General features: G+C 41.0%; 2 protein-coding genes across 7 annotated transcripts in view; both read left to right on the top strand.

Annotated features, from left to right (window-relative positions):
• The window catches only part of LOC131427652 (protein disks lost), an 828,850-nt gene that overhangs the window by 335,912 nt on the left and 473,360 nt on the right, over nucleotides 1-19,578 (top strand). The gene's annotated exons all lie outside the window — the stretch shown is intronic.
• LOC131427653 (brain tumor protein) overlaps nucleotides 7,696-19,578 on the top strand; it is a 29,900-nt gene continuing 18,017 nt past the window's right edge. For 3 of the 4 annotated variants that reach the window (XM_058591043.1, XM_058591044.1, XM_058591041.1), the window contains exons 1-2: nucleotides 7,741-7,866; nucleotides 9,235-12,715. In XM_058591043.1, the coding sequence (XP_058447026.1) occupies nucleotides 9,513-12,260 (2,748 nt within the window). In that variant the 5' untranslated portion in view covers nucleotides 7,741-7,866; nucleotides 9,235-9,512 and the 3' untranslated portion in view covers nucleotides 12,261-12,715. The other variant, XM_058591042.1, reaches the window with a different exon arrangement.

Raw genomic sequence — 19,578 nt, 5'->3', positions numbered from 1 at the left:
TAGCGATGCAAGTTGAACCGTTTAAGTTTTCACTAAGTAGTTAAATTTTAACTGCTCTGCTCTGTCGAGTCGAAGACGAAAAGTAAAGAATTGTAAAAACGGCTTTTTAACAAACCCCTAAATAACCAAAATCAAAAATAGTTAGAATTTCCAAAAATGTCATCCATTGAGATACAAATTATTTCCCGTTGCCTCACTGTTCTTTATTGCAGAGAGTTACCTCTTTTTCTACCAACCAAAATTTCATAACTTTCCTTGTAGCAAATCGGGACAAAATTCATTCGAAGATTCACATAAAAGAATAACTCATTCGGGCTAAACCGTACACAATTTCCAACATTGCCTGGCTATAAGCGGAACTTTCAAAACAAAAAAAAAACAAAGAGCATCCCAAGAAAATAAGAAGGACCCTTTCCAGAGACCGAGCGGCCAGTTAATCCGCATGGCTGATGTCGATAGCTCTAGATCTGATCTGATTCAATCGATCAGTGAAGGTCCATGCCAGACAATAACAAATGGGCAGAGGAAGGAAAAATGGCAAGAACAAAATTGACCGTCAGAGTGAAGGAAAAGGTTGTTGTTGTTGTTGTTGGTTACTTTGTTGCTTCGGTTCAACGTTCAGCAACCAGCCAACCTGCCGCGACTGGCCAACCGGTCGGCCGTAGCGTTTTGAGTGAGCTTTGTGGAGCATCCCAATACCAGTCTACTCGCGACGGTGATGGCTGTGGCAGAAGTAGCCTGTTGTACACGCAGCGGAGGGGAAAACGCGTCCCGGCCTCGTACGGCAACCGGCCCAGAGATGATGATTACACTCGACGAAACGCGTTCTGGAAACTCGACTGCCATGGCCATGCCGGCTGAAACTGAAATCAACGATCTGTCGGGAATTCGCTGAGGCGCAAAAAGCAGTGGAGGTGAATGGACGTGAATCGTTCTGCCGGAGAACGAGAAAAAAAAATGCTCCAAACTATACATAAATGGTGAGTGGTCTATTAACGAAATTTGGTTCGGTTAAATACTAAACGAAACAAACAGAACAACAACCAAAAAAAAATGAAATTACTGCGCTATTGGGTGGGTGGAGGGGAGAGGATACCGGCAATCGTTAGGAACGAGTTGGTGTGTCATTAGAGGGGAATTTGGAAGGCATTGGACGCGCGAGTACGCGAAAGGTGTTTGAACCCTATTTGCATTAGGCTCTGAAATTAATGGGTTCCAATTCCTGCTACCGATTGTCGGTCGGTTGCCGGGGCTGGTATTGTTTTCCGTTGTTTCTATAATAGATCCTGTTGTGAAACAAAACACCGCCCGTTTCGGGGAGATTATTTGAATCCCATTAATTATATTGTTGTAGTGGGATTTATCCCGAGAACTTTATCCGCAGGGAAGTTGAAGCTCGGTTCTAGTCGGAAATATTAGTCTGTTTTGCTTTTTTTTAAAGTCCAACAATACAGCTAATCACTGTTGACTGTTGGTTACGCACAGCACAGCTTAGCTTTGCTGAACCAATATTTTGCTATGCCTGCAGGTATTCAATTCACGAATGAAAGCCGTTATGAAATCATCCCCAGTAGTAACTGAAAAATGTCAATTCGAATACTTGGCATTATTACGCTTATTTCGGAAGTTTTGAAAATAGAATATGATAATCTATACAGACTTTTTAGTAGCGTTGTTGAATTGAAAGATAGCTTTTTTGGTCATTTGTTGTTTTTAAAATATAAATTTCACGTTAACGGTCAACGTTTCGAGGGTGTATTTCTTTATCTTCAGGGAAACGATTTTTTCTTGTATTTTTTGAATTTGCTAAAATTTTGCGTATGCATTCTTTATGTTCAAAAGAGACAATTAGAAGTTATCCATTTTTACTCTAGCCTTACTTATGAAAAAGAACAAATCTTGTGAAAATTTCCAATAATATAATGGTGGGTATAAAAAAATAACACTGCTGAGAATTTTTTTTGGTTTGATTTTCATTTTAAAAAGAACACCCAAAATTCAAATATCTCAAAAGTGGTATTTTCGATTTTTTTTAATATTTCGATATGTTGTAGCTGAAATCTAAAGTAAAATACTGTCGAATTTCTAGAATGGAGAAATAACATTTGAAATGGTTACGTATTTTCAAAATAATGTAAATTACAATTTAAAATTTCTATTATATCTAACTACAGGAACTGAAATGAATGAATGAATGAATGGTATTTTTGTGTTCCTTGAATAGTAATTGGTTTTGAATATTGTTTATAAAGACATTACTTGGTATTTTCATAATGTAGTTGCATTGGAAAAGAAAATTCGTGTTAGTTGTTCCTCCTTTCGCCTTTGAGCCCAATCGAATTATTCCTTTGCATTTTTAATGGGATATTCACGTTCCTTAGCATGACGTGCCATTCAATATCTATATCATAGTTATTATTATATTGGCAAAGACTGGAAACATGCCAGCTGGCAAGTGTTCTTTGGCTATAGAATTCGTTGAAAGCAATCGGTCTGCACAGTGTGAAACAATGTGTTATTCCCAAACATGTTACTTCAAAAAATCATTTTGCAATCTCAATTGGTCCAGATCAATAACGGAGTAGCAACACACGGGCGGTCTCTAATGCTAATGCTAAGAATTCGTTGAAAGCAATCGGTCTCTCATAAATTTCACCCTCAATAGCACCACGTTTGGCTAAAATATCGTCTCTTTCATTGCCACGCAAATGATTGTTGAAACGAAAATTGCGAAATATATTAACTTTAGAAAAAAAATTTTGAACTAACTGAACCAATTGAACTAATCAAACCTTGCCCCACTCAACCGTGTATTCTAGTATCCAGCTGGGTAATGATATGAGAGATTCTGTTGTGTCTCCATAGCTGTCTATTTTTCTATCCCAGTGTTATGAAAATAACGGGTTGCTTCTCTTTCAATCTTGTAGGATGCGGGAGAAAGTTTTTTTTTAATCGTGAATACGACTTACGCCTTTTAAAAATTTGCACTGTACCAGAATGGGCAGAACTTTTTCGTGAATATCTCTGGATGTATTTAACGCAGAAACATATTTTTGCCTTTCTCATATAGAAAGGCTATACAATCACTGCAAAAACCGACTTTTGAACCGAGGCCCGGAGGGCCGAATGTCATATACCATTCGACTCAGCTCGACGAACTGAGCAATTTTTTATGTGTGTATGTGTGTGTGTGTGACAAATTTTGTCACTCACTTTTCTCGGAAATGGCTTAACCGATTTTCACAAACTTAGATTCAAATGAAAGGTCTCATAGCCCCATACAAAGTTCCTGAATTTCATTTGGATCCCACTTCCGGTTCCGGAGCTACAGGGTGATATGTACAAAAATTGTGAAAAAAGATGTCACTCACTTTTCTCCGAGATGGCTGAACCGATTTTCGCAAACTTAGATTAAAATGAAAGGTCTCATGGTCACATACAAAGTTCCTGAATTTCATTAGTATCCGACTTCCGGTTCCGGAATTACAGGGTGATATGCACCAAAAAGGGGGCAATAATGCATTAAAAATGTGAAAAAAATGTCACTCACCTTTCTCGGAGATGGCTTAACCGATTTTCACAAACTTAGATCCAAATGAAAGGTCTCATGGTCACATACAAAGTTCCTGAATTTCATTTGGAGAAGACTTCCGGTTCCGGAGCTACATGGTGATATGCACCAAAAATGTGAAAATAATGTCACTCACTTTTCTCGGAGATGGCAGAACCGATTTTCACAAATTTAGATTCAAATGAAAGGCCCTACGGTTCCATACAAAGTTCCAGAATTCTATTTGGATCGGACTTCCGGTTCCGGAATTACAGGGTGATATGCATAAAAAATGTGAAAATAATGCAATAAAAATGTGAAAATAATGTCACTCACTTTTCTCCGAGATGGCTAAACCGATTTTCTCAAACTTAGATTCTAATGAAAGGATTCATGGTCACGGTTCCATACATAGTTCCTGAATTCATTTGGATCCGACTTCCGGTACCGGAATTACAGGGTGATATGCACCAAAAATGTGAAAATAATGTAAACCTTTTTACTCGGAGATGGCAGAACTGATTTTCACAAACTTAGACTCAAATGAAAGGTCTCATGGTCCCATATAGAGTTCCTAAATTTCATTTGAATCCGACTTCTGGTTCCGGAATTACAGGGTAATATGCACCAAATATGTGAAAATAATGTCACTCACTTTTCTCGGAGATTACTAAACCTATTTGCACAATCTTAGATTTAAATGAAAGGTCTCATAGTCGCATACTAAATTCCTGAATATGGTTTGGATTCGACTTTCGCTTCCGGAATTGCAGGGTGATATGCACCAAAAATGGGAAAATAATGCATTAAAAATGTGAAAATAACGTCACTCACTTTTCTCGGAGATGGCTAAACCGATTTTCTCAAACTCAGATTTAAATGAAAGGTCTTATGGTCCCATACAAAGTTCCGAAATATCATGCGGATCCGACTTCCGGTTCAGTAATTACAGGGTGATATATACCAGAAATGTGAAAATAATGTCACTCGTTTTTCTCGGAGATGGCTTAACCGATTTTAACAATTTTAGATTCATATGAAAGGTCTTATAGTTTCATAATATGTTCCGGTATTTCATTTGTATCCAACTTTCGGTTCCGGAATTACAGGGTGATATGCTTAAAAAATGTGGAAATAAAACACCAAATGTGAAAATAATGTCACTCGCATTACTCTGAGATGGTGGTCCCATACCAAGTTCTAGAATTTCATTTTGATCCTACTTCTGGTTCCGGAAATACAGGATGTGCCAAAACTGTGAAAATAATTTCATTCAATTTTCTTGGAGATAGCTTACCCGATTTTCACAAACTAAAGTTGAAGGGCCCTAAGGTCCTATACAAAATTCATGAATTTTTTAGCCTTTTCATAAAAAGAAGCTATATACAGTTACCATGAAAATCGACCTACGACCGTAGGCCTGTAGGGACAAATGGCATTTACCAATCGAATCCATTTTTGTGTATGTGTGGGTTACATATATTGTCATTTTTGTTGCTTTAAGATTGCCAACCTAATTTTCACAAACTTAGATTCAAATAAGAGATGTTATGGCCCCATACAAAGTTCAAAGTTCCTGAATTCGTATGAATTCATATGATTTGCTTATGATGCTGATCAAGACGAATAGTTGACAAGCTCTTATCAATCATAAACAATTTCTCTTTGTCTTATAAACTTATTCCCGATCAAGCTTTCAATTCCGGAATTATAGCGGATATGTGTAGAAATGATAATATACAGAGCGTGTTTCTATACAAGACGATGTAAAAATAAACGAAATCTCATGAATGAACCATGTAATTCTTCTTTTGTTCAGGCATTGTATTTTGATAGCCGAAATATTTTATTTTGGGAATATGAATGACACGAGAAAGGCATCATTACACCACTAGGAGGATTGAAACGGTTTATTTTTTCATATCATCGGAAATATGGTCAGCAATTAATGTTAAAATTTTCAGTAGTATGAGATAACCACAAAAAACGCAAATTAGAGTTTACTTAAATGTTTGGTATGATCAAGCATTAAGGTGAAATTCAATGTCAAAGTAAGGCGCGTAAAATTTCAACTGCATGAATTGAATAAATCATCGCACAAAGTGTTTCCTGCGACACATAGAAACACGGAATATTTTTCGGTGGTTGAGTGTAGTGGTTTGCATTTTTTTGTTCGCTAGTCTCGACTATTGCGAAATTATTCATTATTACAGATTCAAACCTTTGGCATGGTGATAATACTTCACCTAACTGATTCCGACTTTGTATCATTTTATAAAATAACTGAATAATATTCAAACATGATCTTTATAATTTAGAATTACAACTGGCTTGTAAGTTGTTCACTGAAAATATCTAGTTTGTGAAGTGCGTATCATATCAGTGTATAAGTGAATAATATTTTACCATATCTCTTGTTTTTTTTTTGAAGAAATTATATATACTTTTTGTGCATGCTTGGCGAGTGGGTATCAAATTATATTTTTGAATTCATAAATTGGAGTTGAACATATTCTTTCAAATTTCTATATTTGTATTTTCGAGACGGGTTTGACTAGTAAGTTATTGGAATTGATGTCACTCTTAGCATAAATTTAGAAATCCTACATGGCTAACAACAATTTAATAGTTTATCCCTTGGTTGGTAGTGTAAATATTAATTATTTCTCTAGAATTATCATCACAACGCTATACAGTGTTGAACCTAATTCAATTGCAAATCTGTATCTCCAAAGCATCTCCTTGTGTAGATGGAAAAGCAGAAACGTTTCATGGTTTCCGGGTCAATGTAATTATAATCTAGCATCATTATGTTTCAAAATTATCATTTTCAATAAACAAAAAAAAATTGCTTAAAAGCATCAAGTAAACCATTTTGTTTGAAAAAAAATGATTACCATAATGATTTTACCGATAAAAATGCTTTCAAACAACATATGAATCATCTAGAGAACAATCTCGATGGACGTGAACAATCGACAGCGGCACCATTTTCTATCTAAGTGACAGTATGCAGTCATAAAAAAAGCCTTTTACTGAAAGTCAAACCGCGAGACACCGCTACTATCATGTATGCTTTTTCGTGGACTAATGCAACTACTAGCTTAGATTGATTCACTAACTGTGCAAACAACAGCAACGAATGCAACAACAACAACAACAACAACCCCGTAGACTGTTGATCACCATCCGTGCTTCGGTTTTGTGCAGCTAGCGCCTACCGGGCAGGAAGGCAAGCAGGACGCGGCAGTAGTGTAAGCGCATTGATGATGATTCCGGGTGCGGTGCTGGTGAGAATGCCGAGCCCCAATCCATGAAGAAAGGAAGTTCGGTTCGCTAGACTACTGCCTGCCTGCCTGCCTGTCACAGGGTACAGGCGGTTGATGGGGTGGTGCGGAACGGTGAAGAGTGTGTCTCCCTCGTGCGCTCGATACATTCTTTGTTTAGTCATGGGGAAAAGCAAAGCAGAACGCGCGTAGTGTTTTTGAACTTTGGGGCTCCCGCTGATGTTCGGTGGTGTTTGTGTCTAGAATATTCGTACGCACTCATTCCTCGGTCGCAACGCAAGACCCACACCCACACCGATGTAGTGGCTTGTATGGTTGCTTGTTTGGTTGGTTGATGGCGCGCTCTCTCTCTCTCTTTCTCTCTCTAATGGCTGGATGTTACTCACAATTCCGATCCCGGGGTACTCCTTCTCTCACTGAGGGGGGTTGCTTTTGCTTGGATTGGGTTGCGGTGTAAACAAAAACGAAGACGCGCACATGTGCACTCACCGAGCATTACGTACGTGTGTGTACGTACGCGTTTTTTGTTTGCTTCTTAACTCACTGATTGAAAGCGGAACTCATGATGACGGTCGGCTTCCATTACCCGTCTGGTTAGGTACTCTCTTGTTTACCCTCGCCTCGCTGTAATGATAGCATAACCTACACAAACAAACGTTCCGTTCGAATGAGAACTCCATGGGCATAAGCGGGAGAGTGAGTTCAGCAGTTGAGTGAATAAACAGGTACAGTACCCTATCCATAGGACACCCCATGCTTTCTGCGCGCTCGGTTTGCCTACTTCTGTGTGTTGGTTGGTATGGTTGTAACTGGCGTGGTAAGGCAGCTTTTGTCGGTTTCCAGCACATTTTATGCTCAACGACTGCTAGTCGTACTGCAGACTCGACGAGAGTAACAGTGAGTTTTCGTGCTTAGCACCAAATATTAGCAAAATATATATAGTCAGTAATTCTCCTTGTTGCAAGGCTCACTCATAGAGGAGTAGAGAGAGTCCTACCGCAAGCAAGCAAGCCAGTCAGAAAGAGAGGCGTTAGTCATCGACAAACAGTTTTTTTTCGCAGTTTAGTGTCCAATAAAAGCACTCTAATCCGTCAAACACAGTGCGAATTCAGCATTCGAAAACGTGCTTTCCAAGTGTGGTCTTTGTCGCGTCTTCGCGTAATCGAACCATATGTTTGGTGTGTTTTCGTTACAATCGTCACCCGGATCGAGGAAATTGTCACACAATATCGCCCGGAGACAACCTTGAGGCCTTTGCTGGAAGCTGCGCTCTACATCTCCGGGCCCTGAGTGCTGGTTTTTTGGCAGACGGTCGATGGAAAAATTCTACATCTGACTACTGCCTGAAAGAAATGAAATGAAAAGATAGATAGATATATGTATACGGCACAAACAATTGTCCAGAGAAGTGTGTACGTGTGTGGAACGATATTCGTGTAACAAGATCCAGAAGAAACGAACGAGCGAACGCACAATTTTTGTACGATTCTACCCGCTGATGGGACAAAGATCGGCCCGCTTCTTGTCCTTCTTGCTTCGCATTCCTCACATCTCTGTTTCGTTCAAGTGATTATCATTTTTTTTTTCGTTATATCCTTACCTTCTTCCTTAGGCCATACATATCCAGACGACCAATCCATCATTACCTCCCTGTATTTCGAGTTGCTTTTTTATGGGTTTTCCTTTACACTCGCCGTATGCACGCATCCTGAAGCTCTCCGATCCAATTTCATGACGGCGGGTTTCCCTGTTCCTGTGCGATCAGATAGGTTTTTTTTCTGTTGTTGTTGTTGTTGCTTTCGGTTGTTCCTTTAAAGTATGCACACACAACGGAATAAAAACGGGACCGCAGCGATTCTAGCAACTCAGCAGAAGCTTCATTTCAGAAGCCCGAGACGCGCGTAGTTTATAACCGTCGAAACATTACATAAAACCAACGACACCGCGATTCGGTACACTGAACAAAAAGGAACAACACAAAATGCAGTGCAATTGAAAGTAATAAAAATATGTTGGAAGCATAAACATACAAGTAAAAGTAAAAATAGCTACGCGCGAATGGGAAATAAAAGAAGGGGGGAATGCTCCGGGTTGTGTGTGTGTGTGTGCGCTACAGAGAACGATCACGCTAGGATGTGATGAATGAAGAAGCAGAAGCGTAGAAAGGAAGGAAAAACCGGGCATATTTTCAGGAAGAAAAAGAAGTCGGGTTCTGCTGGGCTGTGGCTTAGACCCCCACCGACCGAACCACCGCGGCGAAGAAGCCCAGAAGTTCCGAGATGTACTCGAGTTTCAAGCGGCCTAACGAAGGAAATTTTTGTTTAATGTGTGCCTGTTATTATTAAAGTGCGTCTCTATCTCTAGCTCTATCTCTCTATCTCTTGTTCTTTTCTTTAGATTCAGTGAAACGAAACAAATGTGAGCCGTTTAAAGTTGTTGAAATTTCGTAGAGATGCTAAATAGTGAAAACAAAAGGTGAGAAGAGAATTGTGCCCCACACACCCCTCAAGTGTTGTTTGTCAAGCAATGAGAATCGAAAAGCGTTAGTGTTGAACCAGCCGGCTGAAAAATAAATTAGAAGAAAAATACAGTGAAAAAAAAATAACGTGAAATAAACTGCCTATCGAAAACCCCTCGCAAAACAAAAATCGCTTCATTGATGCGTGTGCACTAAAATGGCCTCATCTCCTACGCCATCGCTAGAGTCATTACCCGGTGCATCAAACTCGATTGGTTCGTACGGTGAGCCTACAGACTATCTATCGGACTCGCCCTTGACCACACTAAGCGGTTCGGCAACCGGATCATCTCCCCCGGCCAGTGATAGCGCCATCTGTGACGACTACGTGACCGCATCCAGTCTCGAATCTGCCCAGTCCAACAGTTCGGAATCGTTGTTCCCCCGGTGTACCGGCTGCAAAAGCAAACAGTCGGATGCTGTTGCCAAGTGTATCGATTGTGTGAATTTCCTGTGTTCGAATTGTGTCACTGCTCATCAGTTTATGCACTGTTTTGACGGACATTCGGTGTTTCGTATTGGGAATTCGGCATCCAGCACTGGTTCGACGACCGGCACAACGACAACAATCGCGAACGGTGGTGTTTTGGGTGGCTTGGACGGGAGTCTATTGGCCAACAACATACTGAACAGCAGTAAAATAATGAACGGCTTCGAGCCATCCCCGCATCGATTGACCTCGCTGAATCTGACGATCAAGGACGAAACCAGCAGTCTGGTGAAATCCATCATGAATAATGTGATAACACCGCCAACGTCCAACGGAACCGGTGGGGGAGTCAACATTCCCATTACCACCGTCAATCAGCTCAACAGTCAACTGTCGGCCCTGAACGTCAACGGTGTCGAAATGAACGGCCCCAACAAGCCAAACTATTTCTGCAAACGCCACACCAACGAACTGCTCAAGTTCTTCTGCCGAACGTGCAGTGTCCCGGTTTGCAAGGACTGCATGCTCATGGAACATCCGAATGGGGTGCACGAATGTGAACACAATCCGGACTCGACCCCGAAACAGATCGAAAACCTTCTGCACACCGTTAGTGAAGTCCGTGCCAAGGCAACCGAGTTGCGTGCTCTGATCAAAAACGTTGAACACAACTCCCAGCGTATCCAAGGACAGTACCACAAGGCACAGAGTGAAATCACCGAAACGCATCAGTTCTACCGTTCGATGCTGGACGAGCGTCGGGCGGAACTACTGAAAGAGCTGGAAAGTTTCTACAACACCAAGAACATGTCCCAATCGGTGCTGCTAACCAAGAGTCAGGATCAAGTCGACAAGGTACTGCAGAGTTGCGAGTTTGTCGAACGCCTTAGTAAATGTGCCGGCCTAGCGGAGACAATCATGCTGCGAAAATTCATGGAAAACAAGCTCCTTCTCTTCCCGAGCATTACGCAAGACCTGCAATCATCCTACGAACTGGACTTTGTATCGAACTATCAGGCAATACAGGTGGGCGTGCGAAACACGTTCGGCTACATCCGGTCCACCTCGGATATGACCTCCACGACGAAACAGCCGCCGATTGCCCGGCCTACATCGACAAACACGAACTGCGGTTCGAACGGAGTGATCGGATCGAACCTAATCATGACCAACGGCAACAGTCCGTCCAGCAGCACTGGCAGTTTGAACATGATCCAACACCAGAACCAGATGATGGTAAACGGAGCCAACAACGGACACCTAATCGATCGACAGTACTCGAACGGAAACGGCAACAGTGGAAATGGCATGAGCATGTCCACGTCGCCATCGCAAACCAATGGTGTCGGTGGTGGTGGTGGTGGTGGTGGCGGCGGCGGTGGTGGTCTGTCATCCTTCGATTCCAACATCATTTCGAAACGTTTCAATAGCGCCAACAGTTTGGGACCATTTGTCGGTGAGGTGCAACCCCTGCAACCGTTGAATCCGTACGAAAAATGGAGCAACGGTGGCACCGACATCTTCAATAACATCAACGACCAGTACACCATTCCGCTTAATCACATCCCGCAGGAGTCGATGATTGATCTCAGCTCGAAACTGATGAACACGTCAATTTTCCCACCGAAATCGCAAATCAAGCGACAGAAAATGATCTACCACTGCAAGTTTGGCGAGTTTGGAGTAATGGAGGGACAGTTTACGGAACCGAGTGGCGTTGCCGTTAATGCGCAGAACGATATCATTGTGGCCGATACGAACAACCATCGGATTCAGATCTTCGACAAGGAAGGTCGCTTCAAGTTCCAGTTTGGGGAATGTGGCAAACGCGATGGTCAGCTCCTGTACCCGAATCGAGTGGCGGTGGTGAGAACTTCCGGGGACATCATCGTGACCGAACGATCGCCGACGCACCAAATTCAGATCTACAATCAGTACGGACAGTTTGTGCGGAAGTTCGGTGCCAACATTCTGCAGCATCCACGGGGCGTCACGGTCGACAGCAAGGGCCGTATCGTGGTGGTGGAGTGCAAAGTGATGCGAGTGATTATCTTCGACCAGTCGGGCAATGTACTGCAAAAGTTTGGCTGTAGTAAGCACCTGGAATTCCCGAACGGTGTGGTTGTGAACGACAAGCAGGAGATCTTCATCAGCGACAACCGGGCCCACTGCGTCAAAGTGTTCAACTACGAGGGTCAGTTCCTACGGCAGATAGGCGGTGAGGGTATCACGAACTACCCGATCGGTGTCGGAATCAACGCCAGTGGCGAGATTCTTATTGCGGACAATCACAACAACTTCAACCTAACCATCTTCACCCAGGACGGCCAGCTGGTGTCGGCCTTGGAGAGCAAGGTCAAACATGCCCAGTGCTTCGATGTGGCCCTGATGGACGACGGCAGTGTGGTGCTCGCGAGCAAAGACTACCGATTGTACATCTACCGGTACGTTCAAGTACCGCCGATTGGATTGTAAAGGGACGAGAATCTGCGCGCCGAACCGGCGTGCGGATCGGGCGAATCTGGCAGAAACACATTCGCCAGGCACCGGAAAAACCGTAATATGCATGAAACGAACTGATTGAACACAGATAGATTTGGGAATTAGTGCATGTGTGTGCGTGTGTGCGCGTATGTGGTGTGCTCATCGCCAAACTATTGTAAACTATTGTGAGTAAAGTTTCGTCAGAAGATGAGCGAGCAAGAAGAAAAAAAAACATTTAAAACCCAACTCTAGTCCTCGCCATTGCTGCCGCACTTTTCCAGAGGACGTTTTATCCGTCGTCCGTTCGACAACCAGTTTTCTGTACTGTAACTGTGCGAGTACATGCGTGCGATAGTGCGTGTGTGCGTGCGTGCTTGCATGCGGTTCTCGGATTACTCCGGAACGCAATTCCACAGCGAAAGGAAAAAACTTCATCTGAAACACAGGTAAGCCCGCGTCTTTCCTTTGCCAAACAGCACTCTATAATCGACATAAAAAATAGGTTTTATCGGATCCAACCCTTTTAAAAGCTACCCCGCTGATGTTTCTCTTTCATCATTTCGGGTTTCCTTTTGGCCGCGTTGGTCTTCTTTCTTTCTTCTATGTGTTGCCGGGACCGTTGTGTCGACATCATCGCTATCATCATCATCATCATCATCGACGTCGGCCTTCTATTTTTGTACCTTTTGTAAAGTCTGCAATATTCATCTATCCTTCCCTGCCTAGCCATCTATCCTTCCCTGCCTAGCCGTTGTCCTTCATCCAGGTCCCGTTCGGACCTGGTTCGGTCTGGCGGTTGGTGATGCCAACCGGTGTCTTGTTGTAGAGGCGGCAGCTGAAAATATCCCGATCAGCAGGCATTGTCACGAGTGTCCTTCTAGTACCGAGCGCTAGTAATTGGTTGCTTGTGCACACCCACCCACCCGTCGGTCATCGATTCTGGGCCATGAAAAAGAAGGAAGAATGGGGGCAGTAAGCTAAAATTCCACGCGGGGGGCCACCAACCAAAAGTATCCACCAAAAGCTCTCTCCTTCGGGAGGGGACGAGTGAGCAAAACGGTAATTGTTATGCTACTAACGATTACGGGTGAGAACTAATTTGTGCTGAAAGGTACCAGAGAGTCGTTGGTTTTGACTGAGCTTACCGGGAAATTGATTCGATTATCGGTTTGCTGTCGGAATCGGGCTGCCTAGGCTTTGGGATGTTATTAGATTTTCTCTAGCCCCAGGCAGTTCGGTTGCTAATGGGGGAATCCGCTGGAGTATCAATCAGAATCCTTTGAACTGTTTCTGGTAAATTGCCCCATTCGACACCGTTTGTAGTTACGAGTATTCAAATGTTTTGGTTCTAATCAACGGCTAATGGCGCGAAAATTTGGGCAATGGTCGATACGGGTTCTTAAATTTGATTTGTTGAAGAGAGAAGTGAAAGTGGAGGTTATTGAAAGAAGTGGTTTGGGACGACATTATTCTTCTTTGTTTTCTTAAGTATTTGTTTATCTTTGAAGGCACACTTTTTCAGTTGTGCTTTCACTCTATCAGAAGATCCGTGATCGAACAAGAGAAGGGATTTTATTCAAACCCAAATTATCACAAACGACTAGTTTTCTGCCTGTAGGTTATAACTCTAGTTTGATTGAAGTATTTTTCTAAAGCGTCCAACACACAATAAGTCACTAAATGCTAGTCAGTTCCGTGCGTTTAGTTCTCAAGCGAAAACTGAAACTGACCCAGGGTAGTTTCATCAAACAAACACTTTTCACGAAACTGTGTTGGTTTCGCACTTTGCAACAGGGATTTAAGCACACCTGATATAAAAACTACAAGGATCAGCCCCATGGGGTTGTTCGAGCCGTTGATGTGGAACAAGGCAACCAAAATTTCTAATGATCTACAATCAAATAGTTCAATCAATCACGTGAACCCAAAATATAAACTCTGTTTGTCGTGATTCGTATTTGTTTTGTAGCCGACGAAATTACATCAATAGCCCAAATGTATGCAATTATTTGTTTGTACACTCTAGCGATACGGATATCGATATTTAAGCTTCTTTTCGCCAAGCTTGTGTTCAAGTTTTGTATGCAAGCAATTATTTTTATAGCGTTTCTCTACCATTCTGCGATTTCGGTTGAAGCGATAAACTTTTTCTTATTATCAATCGAGTTCATCTTATATAAATTGGAAGTTAATCTTATGCACTCCAAATTTACCCTGCGGTAGTTGTCAATTTCTTAGACGAAACGGCATAACATGGAATTTCATCCGAACTTGCATGACACAAGATCAGAGCATACCAATTAAAGCTTCAAATTGTTTTATGGCACTTTTTGTCTTACTGTCTAGCAACAACCTAGCTCTAGCAAGCTACGCGTAGAACTGAAACGTTAGCTATAACTTCGCTTCTATTTATAGATTCGCGTGCTTCCAACAGCTTCGCTTTTGCATCGATTGACCAATCAGAGCAATGCTTTCCCTTTGATATATCGCTCACTCCTTCAAAAGCGTCGTCTATGGCAGGGAAATCCGGGATGCCGGAGATTTTTTGCAGACAAAATAGGACACTTCTAGCTATTAATCAACATTTCAATGATATACAATGAAAAATACATGGCTATGAACATTCAAATCAATACGTAGAAATATTTCCAATCAAATGGTGACATGATATTAATAATTGATACAAAATTGACTGAGCTGTAATTGTTCAAAACCTGACCACATTTCTACGTGTATTTTTCATGAGTTTCTAATTTGCACCCCTATATAGAAAACAAAAATGTGTTCCACATTAAAACCAGCTTCGAAACTGACTCGATTTTCAGTTCATCAACGTTGAAACGAGGTTCGAAACTAGCTTCAAACAAACGGATTGACAGCAGTTAGAGTGGAAACTGGGTTAGGCTTGGCACCAAGCGAAAACGACATACATATCGTTGTATGATTTTACCACGTATACAAATTGCTTTCCAAATCAAATGTTCTTCTGGGTTCCGGAAAGTCGAGGTACTCGAATGAGAATTTTCTTTTCAGTCACACTCATTAACTCATAACTCTAGAACGGAAACTCAGATCTGTATTGAATTGCATGGCAGAGACTAAAGTTAGTGTGCAAATTTTTCCTTTTTTATAAAAAAAAAACAACGGGCATTTGTTTATTTAGATTCTAGAGGTTTTAACCTTAAGGTCATTCGTCTCCTCGGGTCAGAACCCTATGTGCGGGGTTGGGAATCGAGGAGGGTTGCGTGGAAGGCATCGACTTACTCATCGCGCTCATTTATTTCGGCTTAAAAAGGTTTATTATACGTTAAATTAACTTTCGTTTTCTTCTTATTTAATTAAGGAAACCGCCTCTGTGCTTCATTTATGATACATGTACTATTTAAAACGTTTTAAATACACTATTTGTTTATTTTGTTGATAAACAATTTATGTTATTTGTGAATTATTCTTACCCATAAAACCCTGAAACTATCGTTTGATTATTTTAGTTCCGGAGTTTTGATACCTCATGTGTAACGGTTTGAGCTAAAGTGCGCAAGTTAGATTATTCGTTAAATCATCTTTTTTTAAAAAGCAAACAGTTCCAAATCACTAGGCAAACGATTTCATTCTTAAATTGACCAACGTTTCGGCCGTTTTTGAAGGTCTTTATCAAGGAAAATTTAGTCAATTCGTTTTTGTCATAAGTGGTTATCAAAACTAGCTCTAAAAATGAGTGTTTTTGTGATTTTTCACAATTATTTCAAACATTCAAACTAAAGCGGATTTTCTTCAGTCCACTGCAAAATTGATCTTGTTCTGTGGAAAACTAAGAAAACAACAAAACTAACATTATTCTGTTTATAAATTGAATCAGCATCGTTGCGAAATAATTTGTATTTCATTTAGTACGTCCAAATCGTCAAAATACAACGAAATCGGTTATATGAAATTCGTGAATTTTCCATGAAAAGCTTGGAAAGCTTTCCCAAAAATTTGTCTGAATGTAATCCTTGCAGCCAGAAAAAGGTTTATTCGAAAAAAAATTTAACCCATCATCTCATTATTTTTCCAAATAATTGTGAAAGATCACAAAAACACTGATTTTTCAGAGCTATTTTTTGATAAAACTCGGAAAATCTTCCGAATTTTTCAGTCGTTTTTGCCCTGCAGATAGATAACAGTTTTTCAAAGGTCTGTATGTTTTTGATTTTGGCAAATTTTTCAAAATGTCCTTCGAAAATTTCCTAAAACCACCCGCGCGCATGGTACTTGGACATGGCATGGCTTTATACGAATAAAACAAAAAATCTTCCTGCACCATTCGATAGAAAGAACGACGAGAAATTTAAAGAGCACCCGCATGTTTCTTCGCACGGGGCTCTTCACTAGAGCGGATCGAACCCGTTCCACATTCTCCGGACAGTCGGGACGAGGCCCAGAACGTTTGTTTTGGTCACAGAACCTGATTTTACAAAATGCGTTACCGGCATTTTTAGAGCCTCAATTTCAAAATGTTTTTTAAACTCACGAATAGTTGTAACGTACAACTGATTCTTCAAAAACGAGTTAAAATAAAAACCCTCTAGTGCTCCATAATGGGAAACTGCTAGACGAAAATAAACCTCCATTCAACATAATCCGCTAAACAGACGTAAAGTCATTGCTATTTACAACGAACTTTTTTGCACCGTTTGACGTCTCAGGCCTTCATTCTTCTACTTTCCGATGCCGTGCTCAGAGATGCTAGGTCATTTTTTCAAAAATCTGTGATCAAGCCAGAAACTTGTCTGTGAAAATCTGTGCCCGTTTTCCGTACCATAATAGCAGATCAAAATCAATTTGGTGAACAAAAAAAAAGGTCGCATTATTAACACGCTCTGTACCTTTTTCCTAAACCGCTCTGTACTTTTTGGTGCTAAACTGTGCTCGATTTAAAAAATCTGTGATTTATTCCAGAATCTGTGAAAATCTGTGATCATTTCAGAAGTCTGTGGAAATCTGTGTCATTGTTAAAATCTGTGCAGAAATTGAAAATCTGTGAAACACAGATTAATCTGTGAATCTGGCATCCCTGGCCGTGCTCGGTTTTCGCCTCCCTTGTTTGGTTCTAGTGTAACCGGATGAGTCAAAAATGTGTCAGGTTCCTTTACGCAACCCTGTATTACTAAATAAATAGAAAACAATCAAGTTCTTAAAGATCTGTTGAAGTGGTTTCATTTATTTGTTTATTTATTTAGGAGCAGGGAAAAGTCCGATGGAGATCCAGCAGGCATAAAACCTCCTCATTATTTGTATCAACAGATTACAATGATCCAACAGATACATCTAGGCTTAACACTACAATTAAAACTAACAGTTAAAACTAAATTTATACATACTGGACAACGGTTGATTATAACCATAAGTTGTTCTTGCAATAGGTAATCTCAAAAAGGGGTGGGAATGTAGATTGCGTCGGTGAATGTAGAGATTAATCAACTGCAGGAGTTCGGGACAATCGATACGTGATTGAAGCAAATCACCTATGAAAGTTGCCTTGGAGACATGAACCGATCAAGGTCAATAAGCTTACAGCGATCTATGTAACTAGGCAGATCTCTCCATGGTAGTTTACGCTGGGCAAATCTAACAAATTCATGTTGAATAGCTTCGATCCGCAAATTTATGTTGAATAGCTTCGATTTGATAATGGGGTGACCAGACAACAGTCGAATATTCAAGTGTCGAACGGACTAGAGCACAATATAATGCTTTAAGACAATGTACATTGACAAAACTCTTAGTAATGCGAAAGACGAAACCTAAAAACTTGGAGGCCTTAGAGATCACATAATCGATATGACTTTTGAAATTCAACTTGATATCAAGAATGATACCTAAATTTTTAACGGTAGACCAGGGGTTCCCAAAGGGGTCGATATAGACCCCTTGGGGTCGACATCCTTTTTGCGGGGGTCGACGTAAACGAAAACTGATAATGGGGGTCAACGTGGTCTAGAAATTGACCCTCTATTGTTTGATGTAAGTTGTTATTTGAAATATTTACGCTAAAAATGTTGTGTTTATTTGACCATACGCAGAAATTGGTAAGTATTTCACATCAATATTTAAAAAGCAAGAAATTGAATTTTCAAAGGAATTTGTTGATGGGGGTCTGAGGCCTAAGTTGATTTTAGTAAAGGGGTCCATGACCCAGAATAGTTCGGGAACCCCTGCGGTGGACTCTCGTTTCAGTACATTTTGCGAAATGTTATAGTTTGCGAGTTTACGAAGTAACGAAACATTTCGAGGCATTTAAAATTATTCTATTGTTATTAAACCAGTTCACGAACAATTCAAGCTGTGACTGTAAAAATATAGTGTCGTCGGGAGATCTTACTAGATGATATAGCTTAAAATCATCAGCGAGAGATAGTTTGTGGCATTTCGACAGAAAGTTGAGATCATCGAGGTAGAGCAAGAATAAAAATGGTTCCAAGTGGCTGCCTTGAGGGACTCCAGAGCCTACGGCAAACGGTTTTCACTAGCATTTCCCGACCAATAAGCCAGTTGAGTGAAGATCCACTGAATCCAAGTTTTTAAGTTTAGCAACTGCGATTTGGTGGTTCATTTTATCGAAGGCGCTTGAAGGGGGTTTTGATGAATACTCGCTTATTTTTACTATGCAGAGAATCATAGACAAAATTCTGTTTTACTGGACAAACAGTTCTATGTGATATTTATTGACAATTGTTGTAGGTATTGTTAGGAGTTTAGTCCCGGGTTGGTAGTTCAATGCAAAGGGCGCTGGTCTTACTAGCCCAGTTCTCATATGTTCGAGCCTCGTCCAAGAAGTTTTTTTTAATATTCGTTTATTTATTTCGGTTTTAATCTAGTTGCGGTCTTTCACCGGGTTCCTAGAAGGGTTCTTAGTGACTGTTTAAACAGAATGGTCAAATTCCACAAAAGGAATGTAAAACCAAGACTTCGCTACGTATTGTTGAAAAAAAAAAAGAAATTTGTTCGGTTTTCTTTTATAACAAATTATTCTCTGAGTGTTAAATTTAATTATGTAAATCCATCCACTGCCCCGCATTCTTAATTTGTTCGATTAGCGGCTACTTTTAAAAACATTTTTTCAACCGTACTAGCCGGATAGAAGAAAAAAACCGACTACACCGGAAAGGAAAAAAAATGAAATGCACGATGACCGCGTCTTAGAATCGACACGACGCCGCCCGACCCCGGAGACGACCGTGGCGGCGTGCGCTTCTCTTCTAGCGTCAGCTGATGGCGTGTTTCGAGCCGCGGCACGTCCCCAGCACTGCGATTGTGCCCGACTGGA

The sequence above is a fragment of the Malaya genurostris genome, chromosome 2, assembly GCF_030247185.1.
Source record: "Malaya genurostris strain Urasoe2022 chromosome 2, Malgen_1.1, whole genome shotgun sequence".
Lineage (NCBI taxonomy): Eukaryota > Metazoa > Arthropoda > Insecta > Diptera > Culicidae > Malaya > Malaya genurostris.
The sequence above is the reverse complement of the archived record's forward strand: the minus strand, read 5'-3'. Positions and strand labels throughout refer to the sequence as shown.